Here is a 24,757-nt window from a genome sequence, read left to right on the forward strand (position 1 = left end):
AGAGTAGAGCAGAAAATCTGTGGATGCACAGGAAGCTAATCACCACATTCACTAACTCGTCTCATGAATTGAGAGTGTTCCAGTTAATGGAGTACTTGGACGGATAAACCTTCAACTAAATCAGCTCACAGTTTAGTTATTTCCTTCAGTCTTCATATCCTGTAGTATGATAAGCAACAGTCAAGATGGCAGCTCCCAAGAAAGCAGAAATGTGCCAACACACAATCTGACCAGGAGGTGGGGGTGCTCAGAGTAGATCACGTGATACCTTCTGGTCACCATGATCTTGGAGCTGAGCCATAGCACCTGGTAATATAATATTACTAGTTCTCAAACTTAACTGTGCATTGGTTAAGATTTCTAAATTACATAATTACATAATTTAAATTACATAAAAAGTTTAAAGATCACCTTGTGTCTTAGTGTGTTAGGGCTGCTATAACAAAATACCATAGACCCGACGATTTGTAAATAAAAGAAATTTATTTCTTACAGTTCTGGAGGCTGGAAGTCCAAATCAAGGGGTCAGCAGATTTGATGTCTGGTGAGAGCCTGCTTCCTGGTTACGAAACACTGAGGTGTCTTCTTGCCATGTCTTCATTTTGCAGAAGGGGCAAGGGGGCTCTTTGGGGGTTCTTTTTTTAAGGGCACTAATCCCATTTGTGAGCATTCCATCCTCATGACTTAATTACCTCCACAAAGCCCCGTTTCCTAATGACATCACACTGGGGCTTATGTTTCAAATAGGAATTTTTGACCGTGGGAACTAAGCCACACACACTGGGCACTCATATTGGGGAGAGGAACATCTGAGGAGGATGCAGAGGTGGATACTTGAGGCCCTTGCCAATAGGGGCTGAGGAGGCCAGCAAAGGAAGAGGAAGACCCAGGAACCCTGCCTGTGGCCCTTGAGACCTCTCTGAAGGTGCCTCTGCTGCTGCTGCTAAGTCACTTCAGTCGTGTTTGACTCTGTGTGACCCCATAGACGGAAGCCCACCAGGCTCCTCCGTCCCTGGGATTCTCCAGGCAAGAACACCAGAGTGGGTTGCCATTTCCTTCTCCAATGTGTGAAAGTGAAAAGTGAAAGTGAAGTCACTCAGTCGTGTCTGACCCTTAGCGACCCCACGGACTGCAGCCTACCAGGCTCCTCCATCCATGGGGTTTTCTAGGCAAGAGTACTGGAGTGGCTTGCCATTGCCTTCTCCGAAGGTGCCTCTAGGTGATGCTTATTTCATTCATTTCTGAGCTACACTCTTCAGTGAGGTGATGTGACTCTGCTGTTTACTCTGAGCAGTACAAACCCAGCTGAGACTAGTGGTTAAAGGACTGCCTCACACCAGGTCCTCCAGCAGGCTAATCCCATGGGCAGTGTAAAGAGAACCCAGCTCACAAAGGGACTGTGTTCCTTGAGAGGAAGATGAAGTGCAGAGCAGAAAGATAAGTGATAAGTGTGTGTTGTGGGTGGGGTGAGGTGGGGGTTGGCAGTGGACTGACTTTTGTAATTCATTCAATTTATTCTAGAACATTTGAAGATTTTTCTGTGGGGTGGGTGAGGAATGCCTTCAGAGATGAATCTTTTTTTAATTGGGCTATAATTGCTTTACAATGTTGTGTTAGTTTCTGCTTATAGCATTGTGAATCAGGTATGTGTATACAGATATCCCCTTCCTCTTGAGTCTCCTTCCCACCTCACCCCCATCACACCCCTCTAGGTCACCACAGAGCACCGAGCTGAGCTCCCTGTGCTGTACAGCAGCTTCCTGCTATCTGTTTTACACATGGTAGTGTATATATGTCAGTGCCACAGTCCCAATTTGTCCCACCTGCTTTCCCCCGCTCCAATGTCTACAAGTCAATTCTCTATGTCTGTATCTCTATCCCTGCTCTGCAAATAGGTTTATCTGTACCAGTTATAGAGATTCCATATATGTGTGTTAATATATATTTGTTTTTCTCTTTCTGACTTACTTCAGTCTGTACAACAGACTCTATGTTCTTTCACATCACTCCAAATGATTCAATGTCATTCCTTTTAGTGACTAATATTCCATGGTATATATGTACCGGGTGCATGCATGCTAAGTCGCTTCAGTCGTGTCTGACTCTTTGTGACCCTATGGACTGTGGCTCGTGAGGGTCCTCTATCCATGGGATTCTCCAGGAAACAATACTGGAGTGGGTTGCCATGCTCTCCTCCAGGGGATCTTCCCAACCCAGAGACTGGGCCCACATCTCTTATATCTCCTGCATTGGCAGGTGGGTTCTTTACCATTAGCACCATCTTGGAATCCTGTATATAAGTACCACATCATCTTTATCCATTCATCTTTTATTGGACATTTAGATTGTTTCCATTCTCTAGATTGTGTTCAGTCCCTAAGTTGTGTCCAGCTCTTTGTGACTGTAGGGACTGCACCATGCCAGGCTTTTCTGTTCTTCACTATCTCCTGTAGTTTTCTCTAACTCAAGTCCAGTGAATCATTAATGCCATCCAAGCATCTTATCCTCTGTCACCCCCTTCTTTTCCTGCCCTCAATATTTCCTAGCACCAGGATCTTTTCCAGTGAGTTGGCTCTTCACATCAGGTGGCCAAAGTATTGGCGCTCAGCTTCAGCATCAGTCCTTATGATGATAATTCAGGGTTGATTTCCTTTAGGGTTGACTGGTTTGATCTCCTTACTGTCCAAGGGATTCACAAGAGTCTTCTCCAATACCACAGCTCAAAAGCATCAATTCTTTGGCACTCAGCTTCTTTATCGTCCAGCTCTCATATCTGTTCATGACTACTGGAAAAACCATAGCTTTGACTATAAAGAACTTTTTCAGCCAAATGATGTCACTGCTTTTTAATATGCTTTCTAGATTTGTCATTGCTCTCCTTCCAAGGAGCAACTGTCTTTTAATTTCATGGCTACAGTCACTATCCACGGTGAGTTTGGAGCCCAAGAAAATAAAGTCTGCCACTGTTCCACTTTTTCTCCTTCTATTTGTGATGAAGTGTTGGGACCAGTTGCCATGATTTTAATTTTTTTTAATGTTGAATTTTAAGCCAACTTTTTCAATATCCTCCTTCACCCTCATCAAAAGGTTCTTTAGTTCCTCTTAGTTTTCTGCCATTAGTGGTATCATCTGCATATCTGAGGTTGATATTTCTCCTGGCAATCTTGATTCCAGCTTGTGATTCATCCAGTTTGGCCTTCACACAATGTACTCTGCATATGTTAAATAAGCACGATGACAGGTTATATAGCCTTGAAGTATTCCTTTCCCAATTTTGACCAAGCCCATTGTTCCATGTCCAGTTCTAGTTGTTATTTCTTGACCTGCATACAGGTTTCTCAGAAGACAGGTAAGGTGGCATGGGATTCCCACCTCTAAGAATTTTCCACAGTTGGTTGTGATCCACACAGTCAAAGGCTTTAGCACAGTCAGTAAAGCAGGAGTAGATATATTTCTGGAATTCCCATACTTTCTCTATGATCCAAAGGATATTGGCAATTTGATCCCTTGTTCACCGGCCTTTTCTAAATCCAACTTGTACATCTGGAATTTCTCGTTTCACATACTGGTGAAATCTAGCTTGAAGTATTTTTTTGAGCGTTACTTTGCTAGCATGTGAAATGAGTACAACTGTATGGTAGTTTGAACATTCTTTGGCATTTCCCTTCTTTGGGATTGAAATGAAAACTGACCTTTTCCAGTCCTGTGGCCACTGACAAGTTTTCCAAATTTGCTGGCATATTGAGTACAACACTTTAACAGTATCATTTTTTAGGATTTTAAATAGCTCAGATGGAATGTCATCACCTCCACTAGCTTTGTTCACAGCAATGCTTCCTGAGGCCTACTTGACTTCACACTGCAGGATATCTGGCTCTAGGTGAGTGACCACACTATCATGATTATCTGGGTCATTAAGATCTTTTTTATACAGTTCTTCTGTGTATTCTTGCCACCTCTTCATAATATCTTCTGCTTCTCTTAGGTCCTTGCCATTTCTCTTCTTTATCATATTTATTCTTGCATGAAACGTTCCCGTGGTATCTCCAGTTTCCTTGAAGAGATCTCTAGTCTTTACCACTCTATTGTTTTCCTCTATTTCTTTGCATTGTTCACCTAAGAAGGCATTCTTATCTCACTCTTCTTTGGAACTCTGCATTCAGATGGGTATATCTTCCCTTTTCTCCTGTGCCTTTCACTTCTTTCCTTTTCTCATCTTATTTGTAAGGCCTCCTAAGACACTTTGCCTTCTTGAATTTCTTTTTCTTTGTGTTAGTTTTGGTCCCTGCCTCCTGTACAATATTCCATCTGTAGTTCTTTAGTGACTCTGTCTACAAGATCTAATCCCTTGAATATATTCCTCATCTCCACTGTATAATCTTGAGGCATTTGATTTAAGTCATACCAAAATGCTTCCCTGGTGGCTCAGAGGTTAAAGCGTCTGCCTCCAATGCGGGAGACCCGGGTTCGATCCCTGGGTCGGGAAGATCCCCTGGAGAGGGAAACGGTAACCCACTCCAGCATTCTTGCCTGGAGAATCCCATGGACAGAGAAGCCTGGTAGGCTACAGTCCATGGGGTCGCATAGAGTCGGACATGACTGAGCGACGGAACGGAACGGAACAGAATGGCCTAGTGGTTTTCCCTCCTTTCTTCAATTTAATCCTGGATTTTGCAATAAGGAGCTCATGATCTGAGCCACAGCTATTCCAGATCTTGTTTTTGCTGACTGTACAGAGCTTCTCCATCTTTTCCCGCAAAGAATATAATCAATCTGATTTCGGTATTGACCATCTGGTGATGTCCATGTGTAGACATCACATGGAAGAGGGCATTTGCTGTGACCAGTGCATTCTCTTGACAAAACTCTGTTAGCCTTTGCCCTGCTTCATTTTGGACTCCAAGGCCATACCTGCCTGTTACTCCAGGTATCTATTGACTTCCTACTTTTGCATTCCAATCCTCTATGATGAAAAACATCTTTTCTTGGTGTTAGTTCTAGAAGGTGTTGTAGGTCATCATAGAACCATTCAACCTCAGCTTCTCTGGCATTAATGGTTGGGGCATAGACTTGGATTATGGGATGTTGAATGGTTTGCCTTGGAAATGAACTAAGATTACTGTCATTTTTGAGACTGCACCCAGGTACTGCATTGTAAACTCCCTTATTGACTATGAAGGCTGCTTCATTTCTTCTATGGCTTTTTGGCCACAGTATTAGATACGATGGTCATGTGAGTTAAACTCACCATTCCCATCCATTTTAGTTCATTGATTCCTAAGATGTTGATGTTCGATCTTACCATCTCCTCCTTGATCACATCCAATTTACCTTGATTCATGGACCAAGCACTTGAGGTGCCTATGCGGTATTATTCTTTACAACATCAGATTATACTTTCACCACCAGAAACATCCACCACTGAGCATTGTTTCTGCTTTCGCCCAGCCTCTTCATTCTTCCTGGAGCTATCTATGCCCTCTTCCCCATAGCATACTGGACACCTACTGACCTAGGGGTCACAGCAACATGACATCTTCTAGTATCATATCTTTTTGCCTTTTCATACTCTTCATGGGGTTCTCAAGGCACGAGATGCATGGCCATGTTCTGGTATTATAATATTGTAAATATACATGCCCTGGCTATTGTAAATGGTACTGCAGTGAACACTGGAGTACTTGTATCCTTTTGAATTATGGTTTTCTGGATCATATGGTTGTTCTATGGTAACTTTTTAAAGGCTCTCCATACTGTTCTCCACAGTTGCTATATCAATTTACATTTCTTGAGATAGGTAGAATGACATCTATTTTAATAGGACTGCTGTAAGAAACTACCATAGACTGGGTGGCTTAGAAGACAGAAACTTGTTGTCTTACAGTTCTGGAGGCTAGAAGTCCAAGATCAAGGAATAACTAGGTTTTGATCCTTTTGAGGGCATTAGGAAAAATCTACTCTACATGTCCCTTCTGACTTCTGGTGGTTTGCTGGCCATCATTGGTGTTTCATGGGTTGTAAGTGCATCACTCCAATCTCTTCCTTCATGTCCAAATGGCATCTCCCTGTATTCATATCTGTATATCTGAATATGCCTATGTGTAGGACACCAGTCATATAAGATCAGGGCTCCTCCCTATTCTGCTGCTACTGCTGCTGCTGCTAAGTCACTTCAGTCGTGTTCGACTCTGTGTGACCCCATAGACGGAAGCCCACCAGGCTCCCCCATCCCTGGGATTCTCCAGGCAAGAACACTGGAGTGGGTTGCCATTTCCTTCTCCAATGTGTGAAATTAAGCAGAGACATTACTTTGCCAACCAAGGTCCGTCTAGTCAAGGCAATGGTTTTTCCCGTGGTCATGTATGGATGTGAGAGTTGAACTGTGAAGAAAGCTGATCGCCGAAGAATCGATGCTTTTGAACTGTGGTGTTGGAGAAGACTCTCGAGAGTCCCTTATACTGCAAGGAGATCCAACCAGTCCATTCTAAAGGAGATCAGTCCTGGATGTTCATTGGAGGGACTGATGCTAAAGCTGAAACTCCAATACTCTGGCCACCTCATGCGACGAGTTGACTCTCTGGAAAAGACTCTGATGCTGGGAAAGGTTGGGGGCGGGAGGAGAAGGGGATGACGAAAAAAGAGATGGCTGGATGGCATCACCGACTCTGTGGACATGAGTTTGAGTGTACTCCGGGAGTTGGTGATGGACAGGGAGGCCTGGCGTGCTGTGATTCATGGGGTCGCGGAGAGTCAGACACGCCTGAGCGACTGAACTGAACTGAACTGAACTGAATGTGTGAAAGTGAAGTCGCTCAGTCGTGTCCGACTCTTAGCAACCCCATGGACTGCAGCCTACCAGGCTCCTCCATCCATGGGATTTTCCAGGCAAGAGTACTGGAGTGGCTTGCCATTACCTTCTCCTCCTCCCTATTCTAGTATGACTTAATCCTAACTTCTAACTTCAGTAACAACTGTATCTTCAAATATGATCACATTCTGATGTACTCAACATAAGAACTGTGAGGGACATAATTCAACCCATAATAAATCTTAAGAAAGAGCATATATTTTTTTAGTTGGACAGACTGAGTGTGATCCTTTCCTTTACCAATGCTTTTCTGATTCAGTTTTGTTTTGTCACCTGCAAAATAAGAATGATGGTTTAATAGACTTGTTGGTTAAATAATAAATATATAATTATTATTATCTATATATAATTATAAATAATATAATTTATAATTTTATAATAAAATAAAATAATTATATATACATAAAATATAATTTATATTATAAAGTTATAATTATTTTATAATTATATATCTTTATTCCTCTCTTGCCTGGTTAAGTCCCATCATATGCTTGATTCTGAGGCCCAAACACCCTTGGATAAGTTTCTTTATTTGTTTAGTTGGGGTTGAAAGTGGGTTGGACAAATAGAAGACACCACTAGCTTTGGAGAGTGTTTAGTTCTGGGTTGACTAGAACTAACCTCCACATTGTAGGATATTTGGCATCCAGTGATGTCACCCCATCATTGTGAAAACCCCAGACACCTCTATGCATTTCCACGTCCTCCCTAGAAAAGTGAGTATTGCCCCCACTGAGGACCACATATTCCAGGTGTAAGGTCAGCTTTAGCCCAGGATATTATAAGTGAAGGAGAAGCAAAGGTTGACAAATACTCAGGCATATTTTCATTCCTAGTGAGCAGGAACCATCCATGTGGCACGCCACCAGAATGATGCAAGCATAAAGACATAGCGCAAAAATGGCGTCAGGAAGCTCAGGTTCCCACGTGTGACTTCTTACATAACCAGCAAAGTGTTAAAGAGTGTTAGTCCTGTTCAAGTAGAAAACCCACTACAATGAAAATAAAAGCCATGTCTCACCAGCACCAACCTATCTCCCCCTGTTGAGTGATTTTCAAGACCAGTGACTTGTTTCCTGCAGCTGTACAGCAAGCCCACCAACCCCACAGCCAGCACTTGAAAGCATCTGAAGCTGAATAATACTAATTCCTGTGACTCGGTGACTTATCTTAATATCTAAATTCTATGTGGTTTAATGTGTCCCTTTGGAAGTTCCATGGTTTGAGAAATTGTCTGCAATCAATCCTTTATTTTTGATCCTAACATTATCCTTTCTTTATTCAGAGAAAGTTAGTTTCTCCTCACCCTCACTAAATAAATATTGAGAAAATATTTAAGGAATATAAGTTTTAAATAATATCTAATTATAAGCCTGCCCTAGGGGTAGGTTATGTCTCTCTCTGGCACATGATATCACTCTTCTCCAGCCCTGTTATCCTTGGGATAAAGACTTGTACTTCTCTAGGAAACCTTAGACCGTTCAGTGATACATCAGTTTTGGCTCCTGGATTTAGTTTTTCCCCATTAATAGAATCACACTGTTTAGTGCTCACCTCTCAGTCCCCTCACCTCCCAGCCCTTGGGGGCCTCAGGGAGCAAATGGCCATTATCTGTGTTGAATTATTTTTGACGACAGACTGAGCTTGTCCCATACACAATTCCCTGGACGGTGTATGGGGCTCCCATTGTATCTCCAATATGCCAGCAGACAAACTAGAGACACAACTACAGCCTCATTCACTGACTTTCCCCATTAGTTCCATATCCATGTCTGTTGTTTTTGTACAAGAGGATTTAGGTGAAAAAGATTCAAATTTGCATGACTATTTAGCATAAAGATCAAAAATCCTACCTCTCACAAGCTGTATGAAATTGGGAAAAGTATGGGGGTCTCTCTACCTCTCAGGAAAGGGGATGATAATAGTACCTACATCACAATGTTGTCATAAGGATGACAAGAGAGTCAGAAGATTTGAACATATACTTAACCAAAAGAGACAGATGGCACATAAGCCCTTGAAAAGATGCTATTAAAACCCTCATGAGTTATTAGGAAAACACAAATTAAAACCGCAATGTAATACCACTACACACCAGTTAGAATTTTAGAAGTTAAACATATACCTAGTTCACTCCTAGAGAGAAAAACTATAAAGTCCATACAAATGTTTGTACATGAATATTCATGGAAGTTTTATGTGTAACAGCCAAACTGGAAACAGTTCATCAATGAAATATTACTCAGAAATAAAAAAAATGAACCACTGATGCACAATGAATAAATTTCAAAATAATTACACTGAATGAGAGAATAAAGACAAAAAGACTACACAATGTGCAATTAATTTATAGGCCGTCATAGAGGATACAAACTGATTATGGTAACAGAGAACAGATTGGTACAAAGGCAGGGAGGGGTGAGAGGAAGGTTTTAAAGGGACATGAAGACACTATAGGGGGTCATGGGTGCCTTCACTTGCTTGTGGGGAAGGTTTCACATATCAAACCTTACTGAATTGCATACTTTAAATAGATGTCGTTTATTTTATGTAAATTATACCTCAATAATGCATTTTTAAAAAGTAAGTGCCTGTGACACACCAGGCCTTCCATAAGCATTAACTATCATAAACTTTACTGGTATACTGAAAAATGTTTTAGATGAAAGTCTTTAAAAGAGTATCTCATCAAAAGCAATATTCAATGATATCATAACACAGCTACATTTTTTTCTTTCCTTCTAGGGATGCTTATGAATAAAGATGAATTAAGAAAATAATCCAGACTTTGTGGTCAAAAGGCCTGAGCTCACTGCCCATTCTGTCATCCAGTACTTTGTCCTGATGTCTGACCTTGATTTAACTCTTATATAAAATAATATAAATCTATAGCATACGATTGTTCTAAGAATCAAACAAAAATGGGTGTGAATATGTTCTGCAAACCATAAGCAACACTAGGATATCAGTCATTACAACTGCAGAGGAGAGAAGCAGAGAGAAGTGTTGACAGTTTTGCAGAGTCGGTAACAGAAAGAGAGCAAAATTTTTAAAACCTTGACAAAAAAAAAAAAGCACAAACAAAACCCCACATAAGAGCAAGAGCTAGACCCTCCATCTCTTCAGTTCTTTTACTCTGATATTCTCATGTTCAGATTGCCTAGGACACCTTTAAAATACACATTCCTTGACTCCCCTACTCTTATTGAATCAGAACCCCAAGTGTAGGGATCATAAATCGAGTGTAATGAAACCTGCCCCAATGATTCTGATGCAACTGGCAGCACCAGGCAAATGGCGGTCCTTTGGAAACAACTGCCTTGACCTTGAGGCCTCTCAGTGAGAAACAACAGCCATCCTAGGCTCTGTTGCTCAGGTTAAACCTGACTTCAGTCTCCAGAAAAATAATGTATCTCCTATAAAGACTAGGAATGCCAAATGTTTTGAAACATCAGCAAGTGTTACAAGCATTTCCCCATCACCATTCTCCTTCTAGTCCTGAGCATCCATACTCAGGAGTCTCTCTTGTCCTGAGATTATCCTTGTAATTATCTATGTTGGTAATGCAAATGTGTGTTACTTAACTTCTTTCCAAATCAGTCCTTTCCCTCACAAAATGAAGTCATTCAGTATTGCCTCGGATGGTCCATCTGAGGTGTGGCGTGCTGTTTGTGTGGGATCAGCATTTGAAAGTCAAGAAGTAAGAAGAAAACCAGCAGGACTGATGCACATCAGCCATTTGTGCCCTTTTGGGTGGTTAAAGCAGAGAAATAAAGACCTGAGTTTCCATCTCCTATCTCTTATAATCTAAACCTGTCCAGGACTCTATTCCTTCAGCCACAAGAAAAGAATCTTTTCTGTATCTTGAGAATCCACCTATAAGTTACTTCTAGGAGATTTTTTCAAAACCCTCTATCAAAAGGCACTACATGAATGCAGTTAAATCTCTTATCACATGGTTCATGATTCTATGAATTTTGACCAAATGTTGCAACAATGCCTCTAGGAGTCAGATGGGAGAATTCACTGAATATTAAGAGCTTGGAAAATGAAGAAAGAATGCCCATCTGAATGGGGCAGCCCCCAATTTGTTTCCATGTACAAATCCAGCCCCAGGTTGCCAGATAATCTGTTTTTTTATCCCCCAAAGGTAAGGCAATATAAATACTATTTCTGTTCTGTTGGCAAATTAAGGGAAAACTACTTTTTTTTGTTTGTTTGTTACAGCTCAGTTTTATTAGGAAAAAACAAAGGATAGTACGTCCATGAGGAGTGATAGTGGGCCGACCCCAAAGGAGAGGCCCCAATCCTTCTAGGCTTCTTCCTTTTATACATTTCTCTCCTCCCCGCTGAGCTTGCCCTATGCAAATTGGGCTAGCCAAGAAGGGGGAGTGTTTGTTTCACCTGAAGTTCTCACTCCTGTCCACGGATTTCCTTTTATTCCACTTTTGCGGACTTTTTTGTTTCTTTGTCTTTTAGCCCATGCCATTTTGGATTCCTTTTTCCTATTCTAACTACCTAACATTCCCCCCTCAAGAGATGGGAGGCCCAATTCTTTGGCAAAGGAGTGTGGCGGTCTCTCTGGCTACTTCCTGCTGAGTTGGGACAGCGAGGGGCATTGGGCCTCTCCCTCTTGCTAATCTCAAGCCTCAGAGTCCTTATAGCGATGCTCATCTAAGGGTGAGTGATATTTTCTGTGGTCAAATGTAGTTTCATATACCCTTGTTGAACTGGCACTGCATGTTGTAGATTGTTGACCTGGACAGAGACAAAATGGGTTAGACAATTGATAGTACATGGATCAATCATAAGCAGCAACAATGTGGTGATAACAGGGATTAGTAGGGGCATTAGCCAACTCCAAATTCCCCCTTGCCAAGAGAAAGATCCCCCAAAGAGAGGTTGTAGCCACCCCAAGAACTTTACAGCTCATTCTTTGAGATCCTGTAGAATCTGAATGTTTTTCTTGAGGTCTCTGAGACTTTCTTCAACTGAGCTGGAGGTTCAGTTCAGTTCAGTTCAGTCACTCAGTCGTGTCCGACTCTCTGCGACCCTGTGAATCACAGCACGCCAGGCCTCCCTGTCCATCACCAACTCCCGGAGTTCACTCAAACTCATGTCCACAGAGTCGGTGATGCCATCCAGCCATCTCCCTCTCGGTCGTCCCCTTCTCCTCCCGCCCCCAACCTTTCCCAGCATCAGAGTCTTTTCCAGTGAGTCAACTCGTCGCATGAGGTGGCCAAAGTATTGCAGTTTCAGCCTCAGCATCAGTCCTTCCAATGAACACCCAGGATCGATCTCCCTTAGAATGGACTGGTTGGATCTCCTGGCAGTACGAGGGACTCTCAAGAGTCTTCTCCAACACCTGCTGGAGGTATTTACCCAGAAACAGCACGTCTTATTCAAGGTGGTTCAAGTCCCTCCATTTTCATGGATCAGGAGATCTATCTCCTGTCTATTTTGGAGTACCACCTCTGCAAGGCTGTGTTGGCTCTCTAGAGCTATCCTGAGAGATCTGATCTCCAGAAACTTAATTTTGGGAGTCTTCATTAGAATGGCACTCATTTGTAGTTCTGAATAGGTATCTGAGATCTCCCAGGGACTCACAGGTGTATTGAGTGTCCTCTTCTGTTTTCTTCCACAGCTTGAGTGATGAGTAGTGAATCCAGGAGTTGTGTCCTGGTACCTTGACTACTGTGGGGGTAGAAAGTATTACAGGTAGGGGCACGTCCATGTGGGCTGGAGTTGAGCCTTTGGGAACCCATCTTTCCAGACTTTAATTAGGACTTGAGTCTTTGGTGCCTATAGTGGTAGCTCTTTAGAATCTTTTGGGTCCTGGTTGATACCCTGCAAGCGTATGTCTTGTTGGAGTTGCCCAATGGCCATAGCATAAGACTGGAGGGTCTGAGCCTCTGGATATAGGGAGAGGTCATAGACATAGACAAAAGGTCTCCTATATACCATCTCATAAGGACTAAGACCAACCTGTTCCTTAGGGGCAACATGTGTGCAGAGGGGAGCTATTGGTAAAGCCTCCTTCTATCCCAGGGAGGTCTCCTGGTTTATCTTTTTTATCGCTGATTTTAAGAATTGGTTGCCTCTTTCTACTTTTCCTAAAGACTGAGGCCTCCTGGCACAATAGAGGTAATAAGTAATGCCCAATGCTTTAGAGACCCCTTGGGTGACCTTAGAAGAAAATGGTGTCCCTTGTCACTTTGTAATGACCTGTGCATACCAAATCTAGGAATGATTTCATGGAGCAGTTTTGTTTCTTTTTTACCACCTCCTCAGCCTTCTCGGTCTGGGTGGGAAAGCCTTCAATCCATCCTGTAAATGTATCTGTCATAACTAATAGGCATTTATACTCTTGAGAAACTGACATCTGGGTGAAGTCCATCTGCCAGTCCTCTCCTGAGTAAGTCCCACCCCATTGGACAGGCTGGACAAGATGGGGTCTTCAAGATCCTTCAGTTCAGTTCAGTTCGGTCGCTCAGTCATGTCTGACTCTTTGCGAACCCATGAATCACAGCACGCTAGGCCTCCCTGTCCATCACCAACTCCCAGAGTTCACTCAAACTCATGTCCATCTAGTCGGTGATGCCATCCAGTCATCTCATTCTCTGTTGTCCCCGTCTCCTCCCACCCCCAATCCCTCCTAGCATCAGACTCTTTTCCATTGAGTCAACTCGTTGCATGAGGTGGCCAAAGTATTGGAGTTTCAGCTTTAGCATCAGTCCTTCCAGTGAACACCCAGGATTGATCTCCTTTGGAATGGACTGGCTGGATCTCCTTGCAGTCCAAGGGACTCTCAAGAGTCTTCTCCAGCACCACAGTTCAAAAGCATCAATTCTTCTGCGATCAGCTTTCTTCACAGTCCAACTCTCACATCCATAAATGACCACTGGAAAAACCATAGCCTTGACTAGACGAACCTTGGTTGGCAAAGTAATGTCTCTGCTTTTTAATATGCTATCTAGAAGGAAATGGCAACCCACTCCAGTGTTCTTGCCTGGAGAATCCCAGGGCTTCTGTCTATGGGGTCACACAGAGTCGGACACGACTGAAGTGACTTAGCAGCAGCAGCAGCAGGTTGGTCATAACTTTCCTTCCAAGGAGCAAGCATCTTTTAATTTCATGGCTGCAATCAGCATCTGCAGTGATTTTGGAGCCCCCAAAAATAAAGTCTGACACTGTTTCCACTGTTTCCCCATCTATTTCCCATGAAGTGATGGGACCAGATGCCATGATCTTTGTTTTCTGAATGTTGAGCTTCAAGCCAAACTTTTCACTCTCTTTCACTTTCATCAAGAGGCTTTTGAGTTCCTCTTCACTTTCTGCCATAAGGGTGGTGTCATCTGCATATCTGAGGTTATTGATATTTCTCCCAGCAATCTTGATTCCAGTTTGTGCTTCTTCCAGCCCAGCGTTCCTCAAGATGTACTCTGCATATAAGTTAAATAAGCAGGGTGACAATGTACAACCTTGACGTACTCCTTTTCCTATTTAGAACCAGTCTGTTGTTCCATGTCCAGTTCTAACTCAAGATCCTTGGGGATTGTTTAATTGGCAAGTGGGACAAGAGGAGACCACTTGCCTTATAATCATTTGAAGGCCTGTTCCTCTAAAGGACCTTTCTAGTAATCTTTGAAAGGCCTTCTCCCCTAAATGAGTGGTGGCTTGTAAGGAGTTAACCAACTATCACTGGAATTTCCCACGCAGAAAAAGGAGTCCCTCCTTTTGGAACCACCCCATATGATCTTCTTGAAAGCCCTCACTCTTAGCTTTAAGAGTATCACCTTCAGTATATGAAGGAGTTTCTGGCAAATTAGTCTGTGGAACTAAGGTGGCAATCCCTATTAGGTCATTGTTCTGTACTGCTGCTCTTTTAGCTTCCTGATTGGCTGCTTGGTTCCCTCATGCCACTTCCATGCTCCCTTTTTGGTGTCCTTTACAATGGGAGACTGAAACCTCAGCGGGCAGATGGACTGCCTTCAAGAGCCTAAGGATCTGATCACCAATTTTGATTGGGGACCCTTGGGTGGTCAAGTGGTCTCTTTATTTCCAAATAGCAGCATGTGCATATAGCACCAGAAAGGCATATTAGGATTCAGTGTAAATGGCTACTCTTTTTCCTTTTCCCACCTCTAAAGCTCGAGTCAGGGCTATGAGCTCACCCAATTGGGCTGGAGTATCTGGTGGCAAAGTTTTGGCCTCTGTGATCTCGAAATTGGAGACTACTGCATATCCAACTCTTCTTTTCCCATCTAAGACAAAGCTGCTTCCATCAGTGTACCAGATGTCCTCAGGATTGGTCAGAGCATCTTCTGACAATCCCTCTATGGATTTTGTCCAGTGGTCCAAGGTTTCTTAACTGAAGGTCTTCTGGAATCTGGGACTGAGCCGCGTGAGCTTTCTGCCCAGTTTGTTTTTGCTGTCCCAGTTTCCAGCCTGCTGGGGTTCTTGTTACTTCCACTGCACTGGGTTTTCTTTGTGTTCAGCTTCCACTTTTTGAGATTTCACCAAGTTGGGCTTCTGCTGTGCTTGACCTCTGCTTCACAGGGGCTGAGCCAAGGTTGTTTCAGCCAGATTAAATCCGAGAAATGGCACCATCTATGTTGGAGGAGTATGTAATTTCCTTGATTCTGTCTTGCCATAGCAAACATTTGAAATGGAAGACCAGTTTTACAGCTAGGTTACAAGTCAGTTTTATTAGGAAAAACTCAAGGCACAAGGGCAGCCAACGCCAAAGGAGAGGCTGAAAACTACTTTTAAGTGGAATGAATGAAATACCTCCAGGTCACTATGAACTTATCAGTTCAGTTCAGTTCAGTTCAGTCGCTCAGTCGTGTCCGACTCTCCGCGACCACATGAATCACAGCACGCCAGGCCTCCCTGTCCATCACCAACTCCCAGAGTTCACTCAAACTCATGTCCACAGAGTCGGTGATGCCATCCAGCCATCTCAGTCTCGGTCGTCCCCTTCTCCTCCCGCCCCCAACCTTTCCCAGCATCAGAGTCTTTTCCAGTGAGTCAACTCGTTGCATGAGGTGGCCAAAGTATTGCAGTTTCAGCTTCAGCATCAGTCCCTCCAATGAACACCCAGGATCGATCTCCCTTAGAATGGACTGGTTGGATCTCCTTGCAGTCCAAGGGACTCTCAAGAGTCTTCTCCAACACCACAGTTCAAAAGCATCAATTCTTCGGCGATCAGCTTTCTTCACAGTCCAACTCTCACATCCATACATGACCACTGGAAAAACCATAGCCTTGACTATTGTTCAAAGTATAATCTCTTAATAACAACAAAAAAAGTATACCAATATAATAAATCTTGTACCCACATAATCAGTCAATAACATATACAATCCTGCCTCCCAGAATGAACATTTTAAAGAATATAAATTAAGCTCAAATAGCTGACTCTTCATCAAAAGAGTCAAATAACCATTGGTCTAAACAGTAACTTATTGTCAAATCCTAACTGGCAGTGGATTGAGGTTTGGTTTTCTGTCTCTTGCAGAAGGACATAAAAGAACCATATTCTCCTTCTTCTCACAGCCAGGATCATCCATCCCACCAGAAATAGCAGAAAGTACTCCTTACAGTATAGCCCTATCTCACACAGGGCCCTGCATAGGAAGAGATGGGGCCAGGGATCAAACCCTGAGATCAAGAGTGTATCAGATTTTTTCTTTGCTGGATAACATGTACATGCATGATATGGTCAAAAATGGCTTCCCTTATTTTATTGAGAAACTCTCTTCGTACTGTAATGAAAGTGGGGAGGTGTTTTTCACAGTTGGTGCTAATGAATGGCTCTTGGGAAGTATCCAATAAACTGTTGACTGAAAAAAAATTGCACAACATAAAAGTTGAGAATTGTGTTTTATTCAGAGGACATTCTGAGCACTTCAAGCCTGAGAAATAGCATCTCAAATAACTTTGAGAAACTGCCCCCAAGAAGCAAGGTGAGGAGCAAGTATATACAGGAGTTTTTGCAACAATGACTAGGTAGTGGGAACATCAAAAGATAACTATTAATTAAAGAAAAACAGCTATCTCAAGCTAATGAAATTTAGCACTTCCCTATGCATGGAAGATACAACAGTCGGGGCTCACTGAAACCACTCCTTTGATATGCACCTCAGCTACGGGGGCCAGAATCCTGCTTCTCTCCATCCTGAGTCCCCTCAGGATACCCCTTGGGGCTGCTACAGTGGCTGAAGGCTTGGCAGCTGGCAGCCCGTTTTTCTCCATCCTGAGTTCCCTCAGGGCTCATCATCAGCGTGACTGTATTGTGAAGGCTTGGTGGCTGCAACATCCTTTGTTTGCTGATATGGCAGGCAATATTTTTCATTCACAAAATGATGTTTCTGTTTGAAATCTGAGAGTACATGTAAGCTCCAATTGACCTATGAAATGTGAGTGATGGATATCTCCAGTTGAGAACTACTGTAGGATCTTGGGTTATCTGTAACTTGGTCCTCTAAGGCTTCACAGAATATAAGTGGTGTAGGGTATTCTTGTTTGGGACAGATGTAGAAGAGATGAACTTTAGTGGTTGGGGTACTAGCAGAGAGCAGAGTACCCTATTGGCATTCCCAGAGTTTCCCTCAAAAGGCTGAACTCTTCACACAGAAGCTCTTTGAATGGACATGGGATAAGGGAGTCAACCCAGGATGCTGTGGCAGCTGTAGAAAGTCATCACCATCCCTTGATCTGAAGGTCAGGTCCATGTCATCAGATCATGGTGGCAGCTCCCTCTGTGGAACGGAGTTGCTAGCACACCGTGTGGAGAGGTGCTGGGACACCACCCAAGTCTTTCTGCTCTCCTGCCAAGCGCCTCCAAAGGCTTCCTCCCTCCTCTGATGCCAGAGGTCCAGGGAGCCCAGGAATCCATAGAGGCCAGTCAGTCTCCTAGGGCACAGAGTAGGGCAGAGAGTGAGGGAGAAACGAGTTATTATCTCAGAAGCCTGGGAAAGTCTTCACTCCTGGAGCATTAGAGACTAGGGGTTTTTCAGCCTCTAGTATAGAGGTCCCCAATCCCCAGGCCATGAGCTGGTACCAGTCCATGGCATGTAAAGAACTGGGCCACACAGCAGGAGGTAAACGGCAGGTAAGCGAGCAAAGCTTCAACTATACTTACCGCCACTCTCCATTGCTCACATCCCCCTAGGTGGGATGCAGGAAAAGCAGCTCAGGGCTCCCACTGATTCTGCATTATAGTGAGCTGTATGTTTATGTCACCATATATCACAATCTAATAATAATAGAAGTAGAATGCACAATAAATGGATTGTATCTGAATCATCCCCAACCCCCCTCCCCCTTACCCCCGTCTGTGGAAAAATTGTCTTCCAGGAAACTGGTCCCTGATGACAGATTGGGGACCACTGCCCTAATCCTCTAGCCCTCACTGGTTGATGAGGGGACTGAGACAGACGGACTGAAACTACTGAGTCAACATGTGTAAACCCAATAAGAGACACACTTGAGACCACAGGGATTCATATGACACTAACACAGAATAGGGTTGGCTAAAAGGGACATCTACAAGGTCATTTGCCCAACTGTACCCCTAAGACATCAGGAATTGAGTGCAGATTTTTTTTCCTCCTGAGCCAAAACATGCCCTCGGACTTTTTCCTGAGACTCCAGGTGGCCCCTAATAATCAATCCATCTTCTTGCCTTATTACTTAACAATACAAGGTGCTCTAAAACCCTTAGACATAAAGCTCAGATTATTCTGTGATTTTCCTCCTTGAACCATGACTTATTCTCAGAAGGTGTATCCTTGAAGATGTCCAGACTGCTCGCCCTGGTGACTTGGTGGAGGGCACTAACAGTTTGGAAGGAGACAGAGCACCATAAAAATGAAGCTTCCTGAAGGATAACGATACAAGGCCCTGATCCCTGATGGGCTTTCTCTTCCTCTGTCCTGCAGGTTGACAGAACAGAGGTGATTCGCACCTGCATCAACCCAGTCTATTCAAAACTGTTCACAGTGGACTTTTACTTCGAGGAAGTGCAGCGCCTGCGGTTTGAGGTTCATGACATCAGCAGCACCCACAATGGGCTGAAGGAGGCTGACTTTCTGGGCAGCATGGAGTGCACGCTTGGCCAGGTGGGTCCATGATGCCCTTCCTCCCCTTTCGCCTTCTGAGGGCCTTTCTCCTTCCTTTTTTCCCCTCTCCCCTCGTTCAGACCTTGCTTTCTTTCTCCTGTTGATTTTATTTCCTTTAACATGTAGCATTGTGTGACATGTACTGCCATGTCCATTATATTCAGTGTTACACTTTCATATGGATGATGGTGCAGATATGTCAGGTATTACTTATTTTGCAAAGTTAATCGTTTTTGTTTCTGAATTCCTTCATTCTGTCAGTCATTTATTTAACAACTATTTATGAAGCATCTGCTCTGCTCCAGATGTATGTCTGCTATTGCCTTATCCTGATACATCATAATCTTCCATCTCCCAACTCAAGTAAGGGAACCATTACACAGGGAGTATCGCTCAGTCACAGCTATCCCAAGCATCTGGTGCCAAAAGCAGCCCAAGAGAAGGCTAAATAGATACACGGTGAATGAATAAATACTTTACCTAATCCTCACAGCAATATTGGGAAATAAACATTCATTTGTCAGAGAGAAACTAAAACTCAGAAGTAATCCACTTGCCAGATACCCGACACTAACAAGGGCAGAGTTACACCCAAGTGGGCCTTACTCCAAACCCCATGATTTTGCCTTTGTAACACCTTTCCTTTTTCCCTTCCTTCCTGCTGTACCTAGAACTTGAATAAGAGCTGAGGTGGGATCTAAGTGGAAATAGTCCCTGTGCTCAAGACTAATTGGAGAAGGCTCAGTGAGTGCCCCTCAAACAGAGCCACTCATGATGTTCTCTAAGCTCTCATGAGACAACTCATCCTGGGCTCTACATATGCTTGTGGGCCTGCAGGGAAGGAAGAGCTTTCTGCTGGGGAGAATGACAAAAGGCACTGTGGAACCAAACTTTGAAAAAAATATGGTCCAGGAGTTGAAGAAGGAGGAGGGATGTCTTCAGGTAAAAAGGCAATGTAAACAAGGCATAGAGGTCAGAGCAACCATGCAGAGCTCAGGGGTGAGAGGACCAGCCACCCTTAATAAAGGTCAGAGTCTGATTTACTGGGAAACTAGTGCAGCTTAAAATTCAGAGACCTTCACTTACGTGGATCCTTCCAAAGTTCTGTATCAAGTTTTTATTTGTAGTGTTGTACTTTTTCCACAAAGAAAGATTCCAAATTATATAAGCCTCAAGCCTCACAAAACCTGCATTAATCCCATGTAGAGGCAAGGATATAGTTTGAAAGTGAAAAGTGAAAGTGAAGTTGCCCAGTCGTGTCTGACTCTGCGACCCCATGGACTGTAGCCCACCAGGCTCCTCCATCCATGGGATTCTCCAACCCATTTCCTTCTCCAGGGGATCTTCCCGACCCAGGGATTGAACCCAGGTCTCCTGCATTGCAGGCTGACGCTTTAACATCTGAACCACCAGGGAAGCCCCAAGGATATTGTTTAGGGATTAATAAGAAAGAGTTTAAGTTGGCTTAACACTCAACATTCAGAAAACTAAGATCATGGCATCCAGTCCCATCATTTCATGGCAAATAGATGGGGGAAACAATGGAAACAGTGACAGACTTTATTTTGAGGGGCTCCAATATCACCTCATGCGATGAGTTGACTCACTGGAAAAGAGTCTGATGCTGGGAGGGATTGGGTGTGGGAGGAGACGGGGACGACAGAGAATGAGATGGCTGGATGGCATCACCGACTCGATGGACATGAGTTTGAGTGAACTCCGGGAGTTGGTGATGGACTGGGAGGCCTGGCGTGCTGTGATTCATGGGGTCGCAAAGAGTCAGACACGACTGAGTGACTGAACTGAACTGAACTGAATATCACTGCAGATGGTGACTGCAGCCTTGAGATTAAAAGACACTTGCTCCTTGGAAGAAAAGTTATGACCAACCTAGACAGCACATTAAAAAGCAGAGACATTACTTTGCCGATATAGGTCCATCTAGTCAAAACTGTGGTTTTTCCAGTGGTCATGTGTGGGCGTGAGAGCTGGACTGTAAAGCTGCACTCCTCTTCCTAGCTCACTTCTCTGCTCCACTGTGGTGCTCCCTTCACCTCCTTTGACTTTCAGTCTCAGAGTCAGTTTTTTGGGAAATCCAAACAAAGATACTCTGCAGCATATGCCAAACTCCTTCCTGAATCCAGAGACTGTATGCAATGTTCCCATCTGCTCAGAATGTGCTTCCTTTCCCTGCTCACACTCATGCTCCCTTCCCAATTTCAGTGGAAATGTCACTTCTTTCTGGAAGCCTTCTCTGAGCTCTTGTCTGCTTGAAACCATCCTTTCAATGTTTGCTTCCTCTTCTGTGCTTCTACCTAAGAATGGCTGTGATTTATTTTGTGTAATTATTTGTTTTGCATCTTTATCCCCAACTAGTTGTGAGCTGTTTGAAGGCAAAGAGAGTGTCACTGGCCCCTGGTACACTGCCTGGCATGAGGTAGAGTGTTAAGGACTGGTTGGACATAGGAAGATAAGCCTTACAAAAGAGGTAATTTGGAGGATCATTCACACAGACAAAATTGTGAAAGTTTTGGATAAACAAGATCTTTTATTCACATGACTTAGTGGATCTACATTTACTTCTTGGGACAGCATGTAACTTTTATGCATAGGCTGGATGTTCATTGCTAAGTGAAAATCTTAAAATGGTTCCTTTATACCTGCAAAATGCCATTTTATACACCTTTTAAGTTTATTTAGTATTTAAGTTTACTTAAGTTTATTTATACATTACAGAATTTCATCTCAAATCCACCATTCATTCATTGCCCACTTATATATAGTGCACTGTACCTATCAAGAACTACACGCTCTCGACTCTTTCCAAAAGTCACGAGAGAGATATACAATGATCATTATTTAATATATGATGGAGAATATCCCCGGAACCCACCTTCTTGTGGACTCCTCCTCAGGAGGGAATAAGGTGTCCTCATGTCTAAGCCCTTTGGGGTGAGATTTCCCATTACTTAAGTGAAAAGCATCAGGTTTGGTATGCAGAAATGGCCAGATGGCCTAGAGAGGAAGGAACAGAGAAACTGAGGGGTTCATTCACATAATCTTAATCTCTCAAGATGAGAAATATGTAGACCTGAACACTTAAGGTGAATTACCAATAGTCCTTCCTAAGTATAGTTTGATGCTTTTGAAAGGGCTTTCAAACTGATCATTTCTCTTGGCTTTTTAAAAATTTATGTTTTTTGAAGTATAGTTGAGTTACAATGTTGTGTTAATTTCTGCTCTACAGCAAAGTGTCTCAGTTGTACATGTATATACATTCTTTTTCATATTCTTTTCCATTATGGTTTATCACAGGATGTTGAATATAGTTCCCTGTGATATACAGTAGTACCTTGTTCTTTATCCATCTTATATATGCTAGTTTGCATCTGAGTTGAGAAAACTGAGAATCAGAAAGATTCCATGCCTTGACAGAGCCAAGACCAGAAGTCAAGGGGTCTTATCTTTAATTCAGAGCTGTTTCTTCTGCCATGATTTAGGAAAGGATAATGCAGGGAGGCTGCATGTTGTGAGAAATTTTTTTGACATTGTGGCTTAGGAGGAAAAAAAGACATGAGCAGCAGGTCAGCCATGTTTCCTGAGCCATACTACTGCATGCCCCCGCCCAGGTGATTTGCTGGCCTAACTGGGTATCCTGTATATTTTTAAACAACCACCCTCTCATAATATTAGCCATGTGATTGGTGCTATTGACCTGGCCCTCACTTTGGGATGCCACTGACTTAAATCAATCAGAATGTCTGAATTTTGTGGCAACGGTGATTGCTTCAGGGAAACTATGTAACTCATCAGGCATAATGAGATGTAAATATATATTGGCTGGAGAGTTATAGGAAAGAAAATGGAGGGTTGTGTGGTGGAAATGGACCCTGCAAGAGGAAAACATGGGTTCTATTGGAGAAAAAGAGAGAAACTGAGTGGTGTTCTCTGCACCCTAGATAGAGTCTTGCCTGAAGCCAGCCTGTCCTCAACATTTCAATCATTATCTTCTCTTTGCTGTTTGAACCACTATGGGCTAATTCATTTTGCTGTTTGCAAAGTGAAGTCTAACATATTGAATTATATTCCACAGAACCCCTTTCCCAGACCATAGTGATCTCTTTAAACTCCAAACTCCTATAACCCAACTTCATTTCATTCATGTAAATCATTCTACATTGCACTGAGAAGTTCCTTTTTATCAGTTCATTAAAATAATTTCTCTCTTAATTAGCACTTATTGTTACAGTTACCTGGTCCATCCCCAGATTACAAGTTTTTAAAGCCAGAGGCCAGAGGCCACATTCCAGCACTTCTTTGGGTCTAAAGCAACATCATGCTTTATATATCATGTGCTCAAGTCAAATTTATTGATCAGTTAATTTTGAAAATTTCAGATCAGTATGAACTTATACTCTGATGGGATAAATTTAATTATTTTATTTTTTTTCAGCAAATATTTAGGAAGGACACCAGGCATAAAAAATGCTATGCTAGGTGTTACAGGCACAAAGATGAAAAAGACAGAGTCCCTGCTCCAGAAGAGCTTATAATTAGCTAGAAGATATAGACTAGTAAAGAAATCATCAAAATGCATATTCAGTTCAGTTCAGTTCAGTTCAGTCGCTCAGTCGTGTCCGACTCTCCGCAACCCCATGAATCACAGCACGCCAGGCCTCCCTGTCCATCACCAACTCCCGGAGTACACTCAAACTCATGTCCACAGAGTCGGTGATGCCATCCAGCCATCTCATTCTCCGTCGTCCCCTTCTCCTCCCACCCCCAACCTTTCCCAGCATCAGAGTCTTTTCCAGTGAGTCAACTCGTCGCATGAGGTGGCCAAAGTATTGCAGTTTCAGCTTTAGCATCAGTCCCTCCAATGAACATCCAGGATTGATCTCCTTTAGAATGGACTGGTTGGATCTCCTTGCAGTATAAGGGACTCTCAAGAGTCTTCTCCAACACCACAGTTCAAAAGCATTGATTCTTCGGCGATCAGCTTTCTTCACAGTCCAACTCTCACATCCATACATGACCACGGGAAAAACCATTGCCTTGACTAGACGGACCTTGGTTGGCAAAGTTATACTAAGTGCTATATAATGAGTTGTGTTTCAAGGGCTCTGAGGGAAAGACTTACATCTGCCTAAAGGCAATCGAAGAGGTCTCATAAGAAAATTGTCTCACTCTGGACCTGAGTCTCAAAGATTGAGCAGGGATTCACCAGCAGAGAAAAGAAATAAGGACTCTCTGGGCAAAATGACTGGTACACACCAATGCACAGCAGCATGAGAATGTCAGAGAACTCTGAGTAACTCATCTTGGTGGGATAGGGAAGTGAGTTGGGAAAGGGATAAAGGAGGCCAGACAGGAAAGGGTGAGCTGAGCTGACTGCATGCTTTTATGAGCCTTTCATTAACGTTTGGAGAGCTCAGACTGGATGCACAAAAGGCCCTGAGTGGCTTTAACAAGGGGCAAAGACTGAACATGTGTACTGGAAAGATCACTTTGGCTTTCCTGTAAATGGTGGACGAGAGAGGACTGATGTGGAAGCAGAGAAACAAGTTAGGAGGCTGTTAAAGCAATAAAGAAGGGTTGGGGAGGAAAGTGGTGATGAAAGTTGAGAACAGGAGATGCAGAGGGGAATGTGTTTGAGAACACAACCAACAAGTTTTCGAACCTGGGTAAGGGATGTAGGGTCTTCTGGCATCTGGGAAAGGTTACTGGAGGAGCAACTTGCTGTCATTGAGGGGAATCAGATTGA

At 43.1% G+C, this 24,757-nt stretch overlaps 1 protein-coding gene across 1 annotated transcript in view; it reads left to right on the forward strand.

Annotated features, from left to right (window-relative positions):
- The window catches only part of CPNE4 (copine 4), a 647,214-nt gene that overhangs the window by 409,987 nt on the left and 212,470 nt on the right, over positions 1–24,757 (forward strand). Inside the window, exon 3 of the mRNA XM_055413723.2 lies at positions 18,814–18,993. Coding sequence (XP_055269698.1) covers positions 18,814–18,993 — 180 coding nt within the window. The remainder of the gene's footprint in view (positions 1–18,813; positions 18,994–24,757) is intronic.

The sequence above is a fragment of the Moschus berezovskii genome, chromosome 1, assembly GCF_049115385.1.
Source record: "Moschus berezovskii isolate FMDL1 chromosome 1, NW_MosBer_1.0, whole genome shotgun sequence".
NCBI classification, from domain to species: Eukaryota; Metazoa; Chordata; class Mammalia; order Artiodactyla; family Moschidae; genus Moschus; species Moschus berezovskii.